The sequence below is a fragment of the Sander lucioperca genome, chromosome 2 (genome assembly GCF_008315115.2).
Source record: "Sander lucioperca isolate FBNREF2018 chromosome 2, SLUC_FBN_1.2, whole genome shotgun sequence".
In the NCBI taxonomy this organism is placed as follows: domain Eukaryota; kingdom Metazoa; phylum Chordata; class Actinopteri; order Perciformes; family Percidae; genus Sander; species Sander lucioperca.
The window spans coordinates 40,917,541-40,936,008 of record NC_050174.1 but is presented as its reverse complement, the minus strand read 5'-3'; the positions used below and the strand labels follow the sequence as shown (position 1 = coordinate 40,936,008).

Sequence of the window (18,468 nt, the reverse complement as noted above, 5' to 3'; positions counted from 1 at the left end):
CAGTAACACACATTAGACATGTTGCAGCACATTTATAGTGAAATAAATAAATAAAAGAAAGAGAAAGAAAGGATAAGGGAATCTGCCAGCATCAGCCAATTTGAAACTCAAACGAGTTCCTCAACACAATAGGCCAATGAATCAGGATATAGAGGGATGGGGTTGGGAGCCCACCATAAGCTTTTATTTAGCAGTAACTAATGTTTGGCCATACTAAGTCTTCATCAGAGGGAATTTATTCATGTCGATTTACATGTTTGTGGAAACCTTATTTGCCGCTTATTTTTAAAAAGCTGGAACTATAAGTCTTAAACCTGTATTTACTGCAAAAGATGACTACATACGTGGTTACCCTGAGAAAATAATTTAATTTGTATTATGTAATAAACTCTTGTACTAACGCTGACAGACTGTCAATATCAATATATTCAGGTGCATCAAGAGAGGAGCATCAAAATAATAAGACTCAATTTGTAAGATTTCAACTGACCAGCATTTTGTGTTTTGTTATAGTTTTTGCACTTAATCCAAAGATAAATAGTTATTTTTTTTTATTCTTATGTAATGTACATAATCCATTTCTACCTTTTTAAGGTAGGGGGTTGATTGGTATATTTGTTCTTGTGAATACTCCTGCATGTGTGTCATTAAACAATGTAAGAAATCTTAAGTACCCTAGCTGAAGAGTGAATGGGACACCGCGGCTGATGTCTACGTGTTGATCCATATTCCACCAATTCTATTGACGGTCTAATTGTACCTTGTAAATGCCTAATAAGGAGTACTATGGAAGAGAAATGCAAAGCCACAAAGTCACTCGTTAAATTCCATTTATTATATATTTATATATGGGTTATAAACATCACAAAATAGAAAGTTGAGGAAGGTCTTGCACAAATATATATATATATATATATATATATATATATATATATATATATAAAATCAAGTAAAAGAGCTATCTCAGATTAGTCAATAATAGCCATGGAAGCTAGCAGACATAGCATCACATCTGGGTTCAGTGCTGCAGCTGGGTTAGGAACATTCTCATTTTATAATTTATGTTTTAGTGCAAACAAAGTCTTTACAGCTCTTGGCTCCAGGGAATTATTCAATATTAATAATAAAATAGGATTTTACAATACAGATTTTAAGGTTGCTCTATTATTGCATATTGTTTAAGAACATACTGTGGTATTGGTTATGATAAGGTCTCAGGTCATGATGCTTGAATTATCTAATATTCAACATATATTATATATATATATATATATATACCTCTTACATTTCTAAGCATCAAATGGTACTTCACTAACATAATAAATTTAATTATACGCAATATCCATATTAAAATACCTAAATATAAATAACATGCATTGAGCAAAATAATTGTTCTTTTACAATGGTAGTTCAAACAACCTTAGTCAAGAGCGGTCAAGCCTTTAGAAATAGATAAACCTATACATTGCTTTGTGTCAGATGCTTCTTTATTTTTCGACTGAAGGCCACTTTCAAACAAAGCAATTTACACAAGAATGACATCAAGTCTTATCACAAGATTAAATTAGTTCCGACTAAAAAACTTAAAATAAACCTAACGAAGTGGGAAACAAATAGGTGGTTTGATTGTACTTCTTCATCCATCAAACAATAATTAAAATGACAATATTAATAATAAAAAAAGTACCCACACAACTACAGTATACTTAGGAAATAACGTACTAATAAACAGTTGTAATATTACAACCACTGGTATAATATAAATCTCTGATATAACATTTGTTGGTGAAATCAAAAATGGATGAATGTTACAATATAACACCTGGCTGTGCCTACTATTATGGGGTGGCAATGAGATGTGTGTACTTCATAAATATTGTGTGCTTCGTACGTTGTCTGCAGAAACTGCACAGATCATACATGTTCACGTCTTAAACACCTGGATAACTTGTGCCTTGTCGACATGCAGGCTAATAACTCTTCTGAGTGCAACAGGATCAAAACAAGCCAAAAAAACACTTAGGGCAACATTTAGGAGTGTGTGTGTGTGTGTGTGCGTGCGTGCGTGCGTGCGTGCGTGCGTGTGTGTGCGTGCGCAAGTGTGTGTGTCATTGTGCGTGTGGCGACTGAGAGAAATAAGAGAAGGAGAGAGACACAAAGAGAGATTGGTCACATACAGTACACACACATTATTTCCATATCAACGCTCAATTTGCTAAACCACGCGATGTATTTACAGTATGTACATTTAGTGTTGCTGACATCATTATCATTTAGTGCTGTACTATATTATATCATCCAAGAGATGAGGGGTACCCACCCAGTCCAGTGTCCTTGGCTCGGACGCAGCCATGATCATGCACATGAACTGTTTCCCCGTTCTCTTATCTATTGGGTAAATTGTAGTTGGCGTGAACCCTTTGTTGCTCTCCACGAACCCACACAGCTGATTATAGATTCTGGGGTACTCGTGACGTAGGAAGACTCCCCTGGTCCTGAGCTCACGCTGGATATTGACGAAGCACACCTCTCTGGCTTTCCTTCCCTCCTCCCCCTCCTTGTCAATGTCCGGTGTGCCTGGAGGCGGAGTGAGGATGAGGGTTTCCATTTCGCTATCCTTCCTGAGTACCTTTTTGTCAGGGCTTGAGGAGGCCAAGGATACCTTTGCATATTTCCGAACTGTTGGTGCTTGGACCCTTGGTGAAGGTCTGTTAGGCACTAGTTCACCGACAGCCACGGATACATTCAGAAGGAAACATTCATTGGGGTCGTACTCGTTGCCTGCGTGCTGTAGTTCCTTGCAGTATTCACCGAGGTTGTCCCTGAAGCCATCCAGCTCTCTGAGAGATAGGTATGTGGGAGACATGAGGAGGCTCTCCAGCCCAACTTGGAGGAAGTTGTCAGCTGTCTCTGGATTAGCAAAACCCAGAAAGAGAACGCCTCTCCCTCTGGAGAGGAAGCCAGCTTTAGCAACGCGAGAGAAGGCTTTGTGGATCTCTGAATTCTCTCTGCAGAACTTCAGAGTGTGTCGACACACACTGTTCACGCGGCCGTACAGACAGGTATCTTTGTGGATCTCCCAGTCATCCCTGCGACAGTTTCGTGAGCAGTAGAACGTGTAGCAACTGTGGCACGATTTGAAGTACAAGCAGGCGTTGAACATACTCTCGATCCGGTTGCACTTCTTGTTAGAGCACACCATAGTGTCGTCGTCATCGGTGCTGTGGTCTGGAGAACATTCTTCTGCACTCCTTTGTAAAGCATCAAACCCACTGTCAGGGTCTTTGATTGTGTCCGGGCTGGATTTAGAGGACGGGAGCTGTGAGTTCAGACATCCTGCGTTTTCAAGTCCAGAAGATCCCCTGTCTTTGTCATCATCTTCGGTAATGAGTTGTTTCAGCTGGTCTAAAATGTCTACGCTTGACTTTCTGCTAGTGGGAGGTTTGTAATCAATAACCAAATCAGCTAAGAGCTCATCCAGTTGCTCGAGACTCTGCTGGAGGGAGAAGTTGTTGTGTTTCCTCTCTTTGGTTATGTCCGGTGCATTTTGTGGCTGCTTGTGATGCATTACTCTGGGAGACGGTGTCTTTTCCTCGTCCAATTTATCCCAGCTGACAGAGTGCACGTCGCGCCGCTTTCTGTTGCCTGCACATATGTCATTATCTGTTATGGTGATCTCAGGAGTTACGAACCAGTGCCCGCTCTTGGTATTCCTCCACGGATTGCTTGAGCCCCTCTCTAACGAGCTTTCAGAGAGCGAAAGGGCGGCGTAGCGCCTTGGTGAACTCGACAGGTTAAGTATGACAGGTTGAGATGTAACTTCAGACGATGCTGCCTGCTTTGCTTGGTGAAACAGGTTCTCATAGCTCCGTCCACGAGGCACAGATTGCTCTCTGTCCTGCCGTGGATATAGAATATTGTCCCAAGACTTGGAGTGGTTTCTGACCTCTGCACCTAGTCTACTTGTCTCCGCACAGCTGTTAGTAAACCACGGGGGTACACTGGGGTCTTGCCTTACTCTCAGTGGTGTGTGCTGGGAGGACTGGTTAGAGTAACCAGATATACTTGAGCGATACCAGTCATCTGATAAGGCCTGCGACATTCGAGGGCGTCGGCGACCCTCCGTATGGTATGGCCTTGGTGGAAAGTACGGCTCCTCAGGAGAGCATGGTTTGGAATAAAACAACTTTGGGTTACTCATATGGTATGGATTGAACCGGCTGTCCTCTCCATAGAAAGATCTAGACAGTGGGCTTTGAGAAAAGTATGATCCTGCCTCACTGGTGGAGTAAGGCCTACTATATACAGAGTGTGCTGGCTCTCTGTTGGAAAGGTTTTCGGTGTAATACGACCTGACAGGAAGTGTGTGCACCCATCGAGTCCTTGGATCATACTGACTAGTCATTGTACTACCATGGCTGGTCAGACTGGACCGGTCATCCTGAAAGTATGCTCTAGAATAGGGATGGACTGGATACCGAACAGGGTCCTCTGTATAGAAAAACTTGGTTGGTATGTTAGGATTTGAGTATGCTCTTTGTTCCTGACTCAGATATGGTGCTATAGGTGACGGCATTCTGTGCATGTCTAGATGCTGGTATGAGATGGGAGACATGCTGGTGGTATAGTGATATCCTTGTCTAAAATCTCCACTGTAGCACTCGCTCGGAGTGGGCGTTGGTGAGGAGGCAATCTGTCGAGGTACATACAAACCTCTACTGCTACTGGCCTGGGAGTATCTCTGCCAAAGATGCTCAGGCCGTACGTTGGGAATCTGCCGAGATGTGTGCTGCAGTACAGCAGCATCTGGTTTAATGTCCACGCGGCACCTGACGTGAGGGGTTAGGGCTGGTTTATCTGGTTTATCCTCCTCGAAACAGTCTGAAACGTAGAGGGGAGACTGAGGCTGCAGTTTGATAGGATGCACCTCATTTAAAAAAGCCCTGTTTGAGGAGGAGTAGGGTTCTCGGTTTGTTTCAGAAGTCCTCAAGGTATCGGACGCAACCTGAGGCGCATCCCTCCCCTTCCGGGCTCCTGGAGGAGACACGGAGATGGGCACAGGAGTGAGGGTGGACTTAACTCTTGGAGCGCTTCTAGATCGTGTTCTCTTTTTAGAGTCTGACCACGTAAGGTGGCTGGTTTTGTCCTGGGCGGTGTGCTGCTGTAACAGCCTGGTGTTGAACAGATCGGGAGAGGAAAAGCGAAGGTGCCCCGGTTGATCTAGTCCATTCCACATTAGATCTTTGTTTAATGTCTGATGCTCGGCCCTCTTGTAAGGGTACTCCATTGAGGAAGAGAGGGACTGCGGGGCATCCAGGGACTCAATGAAGTCAAAGCTACGGCAGTGTCTTTTGTTGATGATTTCCGGTTTGTCGATCATTTTCAAGTCACATTGCCGGGAGGAGTGGAGAGAAATGGAGGGGTCGGGGATGGGATTTAGAGTGAAGTCCCGAAATAGAGTCGATGCCAGTATATCAGGGGGATGCGTTCGTGTCATCTTAATGAACCTTTGATGCTCTCCATTCAGTGTGATTCAAGATCAACACAGCCTGTGGAAAGAAAGAGAGAGAGAAAAAAACAAATACACTTCAATGCAATTTATATGTACAGACGTGAGGTAAAAGTAAGTAAGTAGTTTACAGCAGTAGTAGGATCAGTTTATGTTTGATTAGTCTGTAAACCAAATCTCTATACACATTTTGAAATCATCTTAACACTCGTATTTAAAAGCATCTATAAAGCTCAATCAGATGTAAGTGACTGTGAAACGACCTGACCCCGTGACACAGACGCCTCTGTAATGATGAGTGTGTTTGAATTTAACAGTAGCAGTTGCTCATTTACTAACCAAGTTAATGTCATACCAAAAGCCACAATACAACGTTGTATCTGAGCAATGTGACAACGACTCATTATTTTGAAACCTTGAGATAATGTAGCATATTTGAGAGGGACGTTTGTATGTAATCAAAACCACGGAAAATGACAAGACGTGACCTTTAATTTGACTGGACACTGTGTGCTAAAAAAGGGTTTATACATTATCTTACACTGCTAACTAGAAGGTGTCTTTAGTAAAAGAAAATGCAAAATATAACTTGCATGATATAAGGCTACACGCTGGCTGCGTGGCGTGAGCGTGTCAGCTGCGTGGCGTGTCCGTTTTTATTTCGGCTCCCATGGTAACAGGTTAGAGCTTGCACGCTGCCTGCGTGACATGCACGTCTCAGGCGCGGCTCGGGCCGCGCCGAAAACGCGTGCATGCTAGAAATAGGACCAACGCCTATTTTTCACGCGACACGCGAGTGTGTTGGAAGCGATTCCAGGCAACATAGAATAGGAAAAGATGTTTATGTAATTTTGACACAAATACATATTAATAAATGACATGTTGATGTTTGAAAGTCTCTAGGTTTTGACATAAATGCAGATATAAATGTAATTTAAAAAAACATTTAATAAATAATTATCGATTTTCAAATATTGCACCTGTCAATCACCAAACGAAATATTCCGTAGCCTATTTTGCCGTCAATACTGCCGACGTTGTCTTTGCTGTAATCAAATCAGTATATATGTATGTTTAACATGAAGCATACTACTGCTTGAGTGCAGTAAATCAATGGGAAACATACATGTGTACAGACAAGGCTAGCAGCAGCAGTGCCGCGTCAGACACGTTACGGGTGTGAAAAGACATAGAAAACGCCACGCAGCCGCCACGCAACAGAAACGCCACGCTCATGCCACGCAGCCAGTGTGTGGCCAGCCTAATACCAAACTGCTGGTATTGATTTTTGTGAACTTGCTCAAAAGATGAATCATTAAACAGGGTTGTAGACAATAATATTAAAGCTATTTTAAACTATTTCTGATGAAAATATACCGTAATCTGTGACAAATTGTACTGCATTACTGCAGCATGTCTTGGTTTACAGTTACATATTAGAGACCTCACAATGTAAACAAAATTACAATAAAAAGTTAGTTTGAGTTTCAGTAAGTGGCTATCCTTGTTTTTAATTGTTGTTGTTTTTTTTAAATGTACTGCAACAAAGCATTTCTGTTTTCTACTGTTTGAATTATTCACATCTTATGAATAAATAATATACCGACAACTGCGGAACCAATCTCTGCTCGAACATCCGCAGTATTTTCTTAAGGCCTTTCGGATATTTTCGTGGACAGAATGATTTAGTTTCAACAATGGATTTCTATGTCACACACACATAGGCTTCCTTGTTGGCACCGACCCACGAGCTAACCCTGAGTTACCATCTGTTCATCATGATGAGAGAAGACCGACCAACCATCTCCCCGTCACGTCTCCACAACACACCTAAATACCCCGTCCTTTCACACATGGCCAAGCGCGACAGACAAACCAACACTGTTATTCACTGCTTTGCTTGGTTCCTTTCGTCCTTTTTCTAATTTCTTGTTTCAAAGAAATATTATAAGATACCTGTGTGTGTGTACTTTGCTGCTCTTAATAAAAATAAAACACAGCAGCTACAGTTGCATATAAGGATTATTTATTTCATTTAAATAGATTTACGTGACTGTGTGTCAGTGGGTAAAAACATAGCAAATTGATACCACATCACATAGTTCTTTGGGAAGATGGATTGCCGAAGTTTAGGATTGTTAGTGTTACATACAGTATCAGCTTTTCCTTATAATTATCATGTTGATTTGTCCAATTACATGCAGTATAGTAAATACCTTTTGGATTCCTGTTATAGTATTATAAATTTCCCCACCTTTTATATTCTGAAAATAACTCATGTTTCCCAAAAGGCTGCCGTTATTAAAAAAAGACATGTTCCACACTGTACTATTATCAGCTGTTCTATCACTGTTGGGACTAATGGTCACTAATGTCTAATTGATGGTTGAATGTCATACTATCTGGGACTTATTTTGTGTCAGTTGTTCCAATATAGCAAGAATAAATTCATTATTAATATGGTATCGGTGAAAAATATGTAAACGAAGATGAGCTGCATACTTAAGTTAAAACTACATGCCACTAAATAGGAAAAAAAAAGTTCCTTAAATCCATCTTACTTTCAATCTTCCTATACTCTAAATGAATGAGGTGAGGTGTCAGCAGGATGGGAAGGGCCTTAATGAGACTTCATTTTATTACACAGCATAAAAAAATAGGTCCAATAGGGTGCAGGATGTGCAGAGTGAACATTCAGTGAATAGTTCACTTCCACAATCTATCTGGCTCAAACAGCTACCCAGCTTTAATACATCAGTGGATATGAACAATAGCTCCCCATTTCGTTGTATCAAATGATGTTGTTAAATGAGATATGAACGGGTTTGCAAGGATACGGTGAAAATAGCCCTGCAAAGCTGCTGTACAAGCCTCGATTGGAATGCTTCAGTTTATAAATGCCACAAGAGATTAATAAAATACCAGAATTAATGATGTGGGTCTACAATAGGCCACTGTAACATCACTACTGACCACCGCAGGCACACTTTTAAATATCTGTGGAAATATTTTTTCTTTTTCCAAAGTAAAGTGTTAATGTGTTAATGATCTAGGACTGAAGTTAAGACAAAATAGCACATTTGTTTTTAAAATTAGACTACAGGACAAGAAGCTTAGACTAACTAAAGGCATGCATTCTTCCCTCTGCTTCCTCATGGTCTGAGGCTGTTTTGGAATAGATGGACTACACTTTCTTGCACAAGTATAAAACCACATGCCACATACTGTCTCCATGGCTACAGCACTCAGCCAAGAAACCATGAAACACTCCTGGAGTTGCACACCAGGGCACAATTTCAGTCTGGAAAAAAGAACACTGCCAACATTACGAATTGCTTTAATATTGTCTGAGTGGGCAAAATCTGTGACACATAAGTGCGGCTTTATATTGACCCTATCACAGGAAGCACCAATGATATTGATATAATAGCTTACTTATAGAGCCAACGGCTGTATTCCTGGACTATATTTTGTTGTAGGAGGTTATTCTGCATGCGGTTTCATATTATTTGGGCTTATATTCATTTCCCTGCCAGTTTGTAACTAAAACTTCGACTGTTAAGCCTATTCTGCCATTTTGCAGGCTTTTCCACACAATAACAAATGTGATGGAGATTCGCCTGAAACCTCCCGATGGGGCCACGGCGAGGCGCATTCAGCCTTGAAGCGTTACTAAATCGCCTAACGTTACTTGCTGTAACGCACTTCGACCCCCCACCACCTTTTATTTTGGTGCTGCGGCACTATATCGGCCCTCCATCCACCGTAGCTGGCCGACCTAACGCCTTTGAGCCCGGAATGGCATCATTTGCGAGAAAGAAAAAAGCAGGTTCAAACCAGGACAGAGCCCACCGGAAAAGGGGGGATATGAGTTCGCACCGGAAAAAGGGGGGGGGGGGATATGAGTTTGGCCAAGTTTGGAAATGAAAGGTTTTGCGAGTGAACGAAGGGCCTTACCGTCTCGCCAGAGAGTAGTTGGGATGCGGTGGACATGGTGAAGAGGCAGCCTGTCCTCCGCGAGACCGTGCAGCTTCATCCGTAGCCTACCGCACATGCCGCGAGCCTGCCGGAGCCGAGCACTTGTCCTTCCCGCTGCCTTTACATGTTGTCTACTTCACCCGGCGATGCTCTCTTGTGTGTTTGTGTGTGTGTGTGTGTGTGTGTGTGTGTGTGTGTGTGTGTGATGGAGGGGAAGGAGGAGGTGTGTCTGAGCCTGCGCTTGTGCGCGTGCCTCGGGAGGCGTGGTTGTGCGTGTTTTTATGAGGAGCGAGGGAGGAGGGGTCGGGGGTGTTGGAGGAGGCTGGGGTGGGTGTTCAGTCTCGGAGCAGCAATGCGGTCCCTCCGTTCTTTTTGAAACATGGAGCCCTAAGGACAACGGGAGCGAGCCTATGTTCCCACAGCCCTATGTTCCCACATTTCTAAGATATTTTTTTTTTCACTGAAAATTAAGCCCAATGGTCCCACAGTCCTATGTTTCCACAGCCCTATGTTCCCACATTTCTAAGATTTTTTTTGTTCACTGGAAATTAGGCCCTATGTTCCCACATTTCTAAGATTGATTTCAAAATTAGGCCCTATGTTCCCACAGTTCCCACATTTATAAGATATTTTTTTCCAAAATTAGGCCCTATGTTCCCACATTAACTTTTTCATAAATTTGTATCTGATTTTAGCCCCCTTTCTCCCAATTTGGTAGCCAATTACACCCAACCTATTATCCAGTAGCAATGGACTACAAATGGAATGTAACCCTAACCCTAACCCTAACATAGGGCCTAATTTTAAGAAAAATCTTAGAAATGTGGGAACATAGGGCTGTGGGAACATAGGGCCTAATTTTCAGTGAATAAAACAAATCTTAGAAATGTGGGAAGATAGGGCTGTTGGACCATTGGGCTGTGGAAACATAGGGCTGACCCCAGGACAACTGCATGGACATTTCCGGTTTTTCCCCTGGTTGTTTGGTCTTCTTCATGCAGTGTAAGGTGCTTTGCAATCAGCTTCATCACAAGGCAAAGCCATTCTAGCATTACATTTTTAGAAAGTTTGCAGACAGATAAAAAAAAACTGGTTGACTGGTTACTCTGGTCTTCCTCCACACTGTTGCACACTTGGTCTTATAATACATCAATGGTTGCATATCATGCATTATAGCCTACATGGTGTGAGAAAAATCAGTCTTGTGCCAGTATACTGTAATTTTCCAGGACTATACTGTGATGGAAGTAGGGTGTAGTGTGTCATGTAAGGCTGCAACTAAGTCCTTATCCACTTATTTTCTTCATTAATCGATAAATCGTAAGGTCTAATTAATGTCAGAAAATTGTGAAAATGGCTGTTATTATTTCCCATATTTAGTTTAAAGTCACATCTTCAATTGTATTGTTTTATTCTACCAACAGCACAAAACCCAAAGACATTCATACATCTATCATGTATGTACTAAGAAAAGCATCAAATATGCTAGTTGGTCTAATTGTGATTGCCTGTTTATCAAAACTTGTCTTGTTAGGCCTAGGGTTGCTCCTCTGATAATGGCCTGGAGTCTGGACAACAACTCCTCAGACTTACTACATCCAGATTGGCACCTGAAAAAAAATCCTTTCTTGTTCTCCATGAAAATCTCCCTTGATCCAACATGATTTTGATACAACACATCGTCTCTGTTGTTTGCAATCTTGCAAGATTAAAAATCAGTTATGCTTCCCCCATCGCCGGCACAGGGCCTCACACATCTGCCCCAGAAGTCTCACCTCGCCACAGCCTTCTGCATTGTCTGAATTGATGATGGGGACAGCTGGCTGTGAGCCCCAGCGGGGAGCATGTGACTGCCGCTGGAAAACTGCTGACTGAAGCACTCTCACCGCAGATAGAAATCACTACAGACAAACTCTGCTGATCGGGCTGAAGATCTCAATGATGTTTAGCTTTGACAGAGCTCATTTTGTTACAGGAGAGACAGCTTTACACTGCGTGCACACTGTAGAGGCTTGCCAGATTTGTTTTCTTTTCTTTCTGTTACCTATACTTTTCCTGCATCCTGGTTACAAAACACCATAGCTAATCGAGACTCCATCTGTGACATAGCATGTGTATGAGATGTGATTCAGAATGACAGTACAGTGGATCTCACATTGTGCAGCGTCCAGCATCCTCGAGAGTGGGATCTATCTGAGCATGTGTGACTCACCCTCTCCAACACAGTGCATTGGCATCGGTTTGTGTCAGCTGTTGGTTAGCAGGCATAAGTGTCTGTCAGCTGGCTGCTAGCAGGTGTCTTAGGCACCTTGTAGGCTCTGTGGAGAGGAAATCAATGGCTCTCTGTTGATTAGAGGCCCCTCTGACAGGGATCAATCAGGCTTATACCCCGACAAAGTATACAACATTAAAGCAGAACTGCACTTCACTCCGCCTCCACTGCTCACACAGGCTCTCATACTGCATATCAGCCATAATGAGCCATGAGGAAGAATCTGGACATCCTGCTTTGTTCTTACACTGTTCCCGGCTCATGCTGGCACAGTAAACAACCTTCAGTTCTCCAGCTGTCTCCAATTAACTCCATGTAAGATTAAGTGACTCTCTACAAACTTTCTTTCTGATTTTATAAGGGAAGGGAATTACATAAGAGATGCGGGGATGCACACACAGCCAGGCCCCCCATTGCTTACAAGGTCCAGCCCATAATAGCCAGTGTGGCAGGCTAATACAAAGCAACTCTCAGGTTCAGTTATTTACGAATGTATTGATGTGTCAGAGGAAACAAGGAAAATACATTAGATAGCAATGTTAAGGCAAACCCATTTCAGCTCCACTGTTTCGCAAAGGAGTCCCCAGGGATGATGTCCACGATCCCTGCTGTGGTTAATATTTCACACAGCCAGAATTAGACCTTTCTAGATAGACACATGCCTGAACGTGGGTGGTTCCTTCAGAACTTACAGGACCTTCCCATGCCTTGTATAACATATGTAGATACTCTGATCAGTGGACTCAGAAGGGAGGGAAATGCAGCAGCTGTAAACCTGAAGACTCAGTGGGAGATGCACCCAGTCGTCCCTTAATTCCAAATGAACCGTCCTCAGTCCTCAACAAATTAAACCACTCAATCCTCTCCCTGCAACTTTCTTGCCCCAGACTTGATTTACAGTTGTGGCGGTCCATGCAGAGCTAAACATAGAGGATTTAGATGCAGCCAAGTGAAGTATTTGGACGCTTTTTGGGCTCAACGGGGAACTGAAGAATCCACGTTGGCATAGCTTTGATTTAATTTGATCCCGGTGGATCAGACGAGATTATATTCAGCGGATTTTTAGGCTTTTCCAGAGTGCACTTGAGTTACCGGAGACACTCTTACTCCTCATGTAGCTGATACTGCATGTTGTCAAGGTGGCAAATGTTTGCATAATATATATAACTGCCGGAAGGAACTTTGCTCTGCATCTTGAGACTTAAAACAATAGAATAAAATAACCATTTGAATGTAATTTCCCCATGCTTAATTAGCAAATGATGTTTACTTTGGCTGCACACACACACACACACACACAAAAAAGAACACTCCAATCCACTCCAAGTAACACTCATAAACAAATTCATGTACGAGCCAAACCATTTGGGAGCGGTATCCATGGTAACCCACACTGAGTAGGAGCAAAAGAGACTGAATTGATTTCAAAGGGAGTGAAGTAAAGTGCTGTATGGGATTCTTCCATGGAGACCATAAAAACCTACGTCACGGCGATGAGACGACGGGAGATGAAAATTGCTTGTAAACCTTCAGCAATCTGCAAATGCACCGCGGGAGAGATTGAGCTGTGCAGCTTCATACCCACTGCACATTTAGTGGAAACGTAGGCTGCAATGTCGTTGTCTCTTCTGTCCCAGATTATCTCCAGCAGAGATTTACAATTTAAAGTTAACATAAGGTTTACCATAAGGTAAATCCCCTCCAGGCAGCCTCACGGTGAAAATAAGACAGGAAAGAAAGACTCATGTGGGCATCTTATTCTCAGATCCTCCTCTCAGTACATGTAGGTCAATGTAAGAATAGTGTAGATATTATTCACAGCTGCACTGAGCAAACACAAACTCCTCTGTCCCGCTCTCGGGAGTCACAGTAAGACATCCCATGGCGAGTTTTAATTAAATCTTTACTACACACTCCTCTCTCATCCTTCATCATCTGCTGTTTTGGCTGAGGAATCACTCAGTCATGTGTGTGTGAGTTTATTAAAGGGGAAAACACAGTTGGAACCAAGACTCGGGCCTCTCTGGGGGTGCAGCTTCTTTCTCCTGATGCTGTGAATTATTTGGGGTTGTGCGTTGTCACTGCCATATTGTTATGTAACGACGTGGAAACAGAAAGCAGTTATATTCAATCTAGAGGGTTTCATCAGATTTTTTTTGAAACTGCGATTGAGGTCAGCAGGAGGTTTTATAATGCAGGGCTGTCATTAAGAGTCCCGCTAGTCAAGGCTGGATAGACAACACATCTTTTGTGCCTCAGTTAGGAAGAACCAATGAGGTCCTTCTGAATATGGATATCTCTCGCTCTCCATCCCACAGCAGGACAATGCAAAGCAGTACTGAGTTGCACTAATTGTGCAAGGCTGTAGGCCATGTATAATAGCTGTAACAGCCACTGTTTCCCATTCAAAGACTACCATCGGATTTCTATATAGGGAACCGTGGACTGACAATAGCTTTTCTTCTTCCCTTCATAAAAGAATAAATAGATAGAGATAGATAGATAGATAGATAGATAGATAGATATATATATATAGATAGATAAATAGATAGATAGATAGATAGATAGATAGATAGATACTTTATTGATCCCCAAGGGGAAATTCACGATCCCAGTAGTTTAAAGACATCACACACAACATACACATACATCATAAACAGGATGATAAAATAACAAATCCGCATGAATGTACTAAGGGATGTATAAACATGAGATGCTTGCAGTGACAGGGCAGTGACAGACCCTGTGACTCAGTCTGCATGGTAAGGTGCTCTCTGAGAGTGTGTGTCATGGCGGTAGTGCAAATAAGTCCAATAGTGCACGGATAAAGTCTAGAGACCAGCATTAAATATGGACAATATAAGAGAATGATGTAGACATAGTAATAATATAAAAACTATAGCAGTGGAAGGATAACGTTTAAAAAAAAAGACAGCATTAAATATGGGCATTATAAGCATTAAGCATTAAATATGGGCATTATAAGGGAATAAAGTAGACAGTTGGATAGACACAAATCAACAGTCAATATTAGAAGTTACATGTATTCTGCTCAAGTATTCGAAATGACTGAAACAAACAGTGCCTGGAATCTTTCTCACACCAATCCTTTGCATCCACTCGTCAAATGATACTCGCAAATCAGTTTTGACAGTTAATGTATGTAATTACGCATTCTGGCTGGCAGTTGCAGCCATCCAGATGCACCTGTGCTCGCAGCTTCTCCGGGCTGTTTAAATGGGTCAGCTCTAGAAATATCCTGGCTTAGAAGAAGAAGTCGTGAGTGCCCCTCCCGTAACAGAACAAGACTATTGCTGGCAATACCCTTGAATCCTTTGTTTGTGACCTGCAAAGTCATAGGAGTTGTATTAGAATGATTACACAACACCTCAAGTGTGTGACTATTGGGGGGGGGGGTGGATCGATAATCGTATGTATCGTGATATTTTTGTGACGATTTTTAAAATCAATTCTTTTCCCTAGCATCGATATTTTATATATATTAGTGCTGTCAGTTAAACGCGTTATTAACGGCGTTAACACAAACCCATTTTAACGGCGTCAATTTTTTTATCGCGAGATTAACGTTCTTTTTGGCCTAGCAAACTTTGTAGTTTTTTTCACATGCTGTTGCAACAACTAGTAACGTTAGAAAAACTACAACACCACACCGGATCTAGCTAGACCGGAAACTAAACAACAGGCACGCCGCACACACTTGTTTGGGCTTGCGAGCCGGCCAAAGAGTAGTAGGCTAATGTTACGTTTTGAGTGGATGGCGAGCGCGAGACGTTGAAATGGATGCCAATAAGATTCTGAATGGAAAGTTTACTTTTAAAAAGTTGCCAAATGGTTCCATTGACAAGACCAAAGTGATCAGTGTGTTTTGTCATTGTGAACTGAGCTATCATCGCAGCATGTCCAGTCTGACATACCACTCGATGGCCAAGCACACAGCTGATGGCCAAGCACACAGCTGATGGCCAAGCACACAGCTGATGCGAATTCTCCGCCTCCTCGTCAAAGCCAGGCGGCAAAAACACAAAGCAAGCCAATCCACTTTTCCATGTTGATAAGAGCATTAAAATGAGAAAAAATAATTGGACAAAAAGAAATCTAGGGACATTTAGAATAAATAAAAATGTGCGATTAATTGGGAGTTAACTATGACATTAATGCAATTAATCACGATTAAATATTTTAATCGTTTGACAGCACTAATATATATATATATATATATATATATATATATATATATATTTTTTTTTTTAACCAATGATTCACCTAAATATTTTCTGTTTATGAGGCACAGCTGACGGCGACTACACTATATCTGTTTTCAGCAAAAGCATAAAATGTAGAAAATCCATGTTATGTACTTCTTTACAAATGAAATACATGTCAGACTGACTGAGTGACATGTGATGGGCGGTCTTCTTAGAAAACAATTAGTTTTTAGAAATGTCTCATGCTATATATATTGTCTCCAGAAGTGTATTATTCAACTTTTGTTTTTGTTAAAGAAGGAAAATAAAATCGCAATACTCAATCCTATCAAATCACAATATACTTCTAGAATCGCAATAAATGAAAATGGCAATACAGATCGAATTGGCAGCCATGTACATGAACAATAGCATATCGTCCCAGCCCTGGTGACTATAGTGCGAGAAAATCACAATCTTTGTTGTTTTGTTGTGAATGGATGATGTAGTTTGCCAGCTAGTGACAAACTAACAGCCTGCTGTCCTCTAAAGTCACTTCTTTGCTTGTGTAGGATCAGAATGTAAAGTGGTATGTGTGAAAGAGGATGAGATATACATTTTAGATGTGGAATGTAAAAATTGTGGTTAAAAAAAGTATCAAAAAGTGGTATGTAATTATCTTCCAGAACATGTTCAATATGAATTCATGTCTTTCCTGAAGAGATGAGCATCTGAACTGCTAACCAAACGGAGAGAATGGTACGGCCCGCTGGGCAGCTGGATAAGAAGTGCAAGCAAGCAGACAGAGCTTTAAAAAAACCACACTGACCTTTTTGTGAGCAAGCTGCTATATAACATCCTAGCTGCAAATTGGATTTTGCACCCCAGACACTTTTGTCCGCAGTGAAAACGTTCAAGGGGAAAAGAAATTGATCAGTTTGGTGATTAAAATTGAGCTACATAAACCCAACCAGCCCAACTATTTAGACAGGGCAAGTCATTTTTAAAGTTGGATGAGGGAAAGTACAACATCTCAATTTTAATGTCATTGATTTGTACAATGAAACACAGTCTGGGATGCAAAATATGATTGGCCTCTCTCAGCTGCAGCTGCTGCATTTAGTTCTGCAGCCCTAATGAAAGCCCAAAAGACACCGGGACATAATACATGGGATTTCCTCAAATACCATGAATTAGGCTATTATTCAAAGAAGAAAACTATCATGAGCGGTATTCAGGAAGCCATTTGTTCATAGGTACCAGATTAGTTTTGTTTAATAGGAATACACATGCACACATTGGTATTTGTGTTTTCTGATTTGTGATTATGCCTCAGACTCATGTAATTAAAATATGCTTCAGAAGACACAATGACAATGAGACCTCATTGCCATTTATAACACAGTAAAAGACTAAACTCCAATACAAGTATTTTTACAAGTAGTAAGTAGTAAGTATTATTATAACATCTCATTTCTAAAAAAGAAGAAAAATAAATCTTAAATTAAACTGTAGCACTGAACATGTTTTTACTTGGGTGTTTGAGAGGCATGCACTTCTGGTTTTTGATATCTAGCTCATGTTTCTATCAAATTTGAATGCACATATTGTACGTTGCTCTAATTAAAAAGGATTTGCCAAATGAATGTAATGTAATGAAATGAACAGTTCTGATCAAACAGATAGAGACATACGCTCATTACAGCAGTGTAAAATGGATTATATAACGTGATTAATCTGGTGCAGATCTGTAGGCTACGGTAGTCAGACTGCAGGCCCACACCACCTTGTGGTTATACATTAGTAAGACTGCTATTACAACTACTGCGCAAAACACTGTCCGGCTGTGCAAAGTGTACTTAGTTTACAGTTTGCAGCATGCCTTTGATAGCAGGTTTTCTTGCTTAAATAATTAAAGGATTTAGAGACTTTTTTTTAGCTGCTTCCTGACTTCACATTTTAGATATTTATATAAAATGTGTTACATATAGATACATTTTCTTTTTAATATGTATATGAATGATTTGTCTTTGATTTTTAAATGCATGTGGTACAGGTTGTTGGGTTGGTGACTCACTAATTAATCACCTTATTTATGCAGATGATTTGTTTATTTTTAGCCCATATAGTGCTGGTCTCCAACAGTTTCTGAGAATATGCACACAGTATGGTGCTGATTTTGATATGAAATACAATGCCAAAAAGAGTAAGATCATGATTATCAGGAGTAGAGAAGACAGACAGTCAACCTTCCCCGACTTCTGTCTGTCTGGCACTGCACTTAGGGTGTGCAGTGAGATTACATATCTGGGCCATATTATTGCAAATGACCTGTCTGATGATAACTTACGATACAGCATGTTTGCTGTGTCGTAAGTTTAGCATGTGCTCTGTATCTGTGAAGATCTCACTCTTCAGAGCGTATTGTACACCTTTGTATACTGCCTACCTGTGGTGTCGTTATAAGCAAGGCAGCATTAGAAAACTCATAGTGGCTTATAATG

At 41.2% G+C, this 18,468-nt stretch overlaps 1 protein-coding gene across 1 annotated transcript; it reads right to left on the bottom strand.

Moving 5' to 3' along the window:
• Positions 1-1,148: 1,148 nt before the first annotated feature.
• unm_hu7912 (un-named hu7912) lies at positions 1,149-9,716 on the bottom strand. The gene is made up of 2 exons (XM_031300659.2): positions 9,467-9,716; positions 1,149-5,549 (listed from the first exon to the last, which is right to left on the bottom strand). Exon 2 carries the CDS (start codon positions 5,495-5,497, stop codon positions 2,285-2,287), a length of 3,213 nt encoding a protein of 1,070 aa, XP_031156519.1. The 5' UTR covers positions 5,498-5,549; positions 9,467-9,716; the 3' UTR covers positions 1,149-2,284.
• Positions 9,717-18,468: the final 8,752 nt, after the last annotated feature.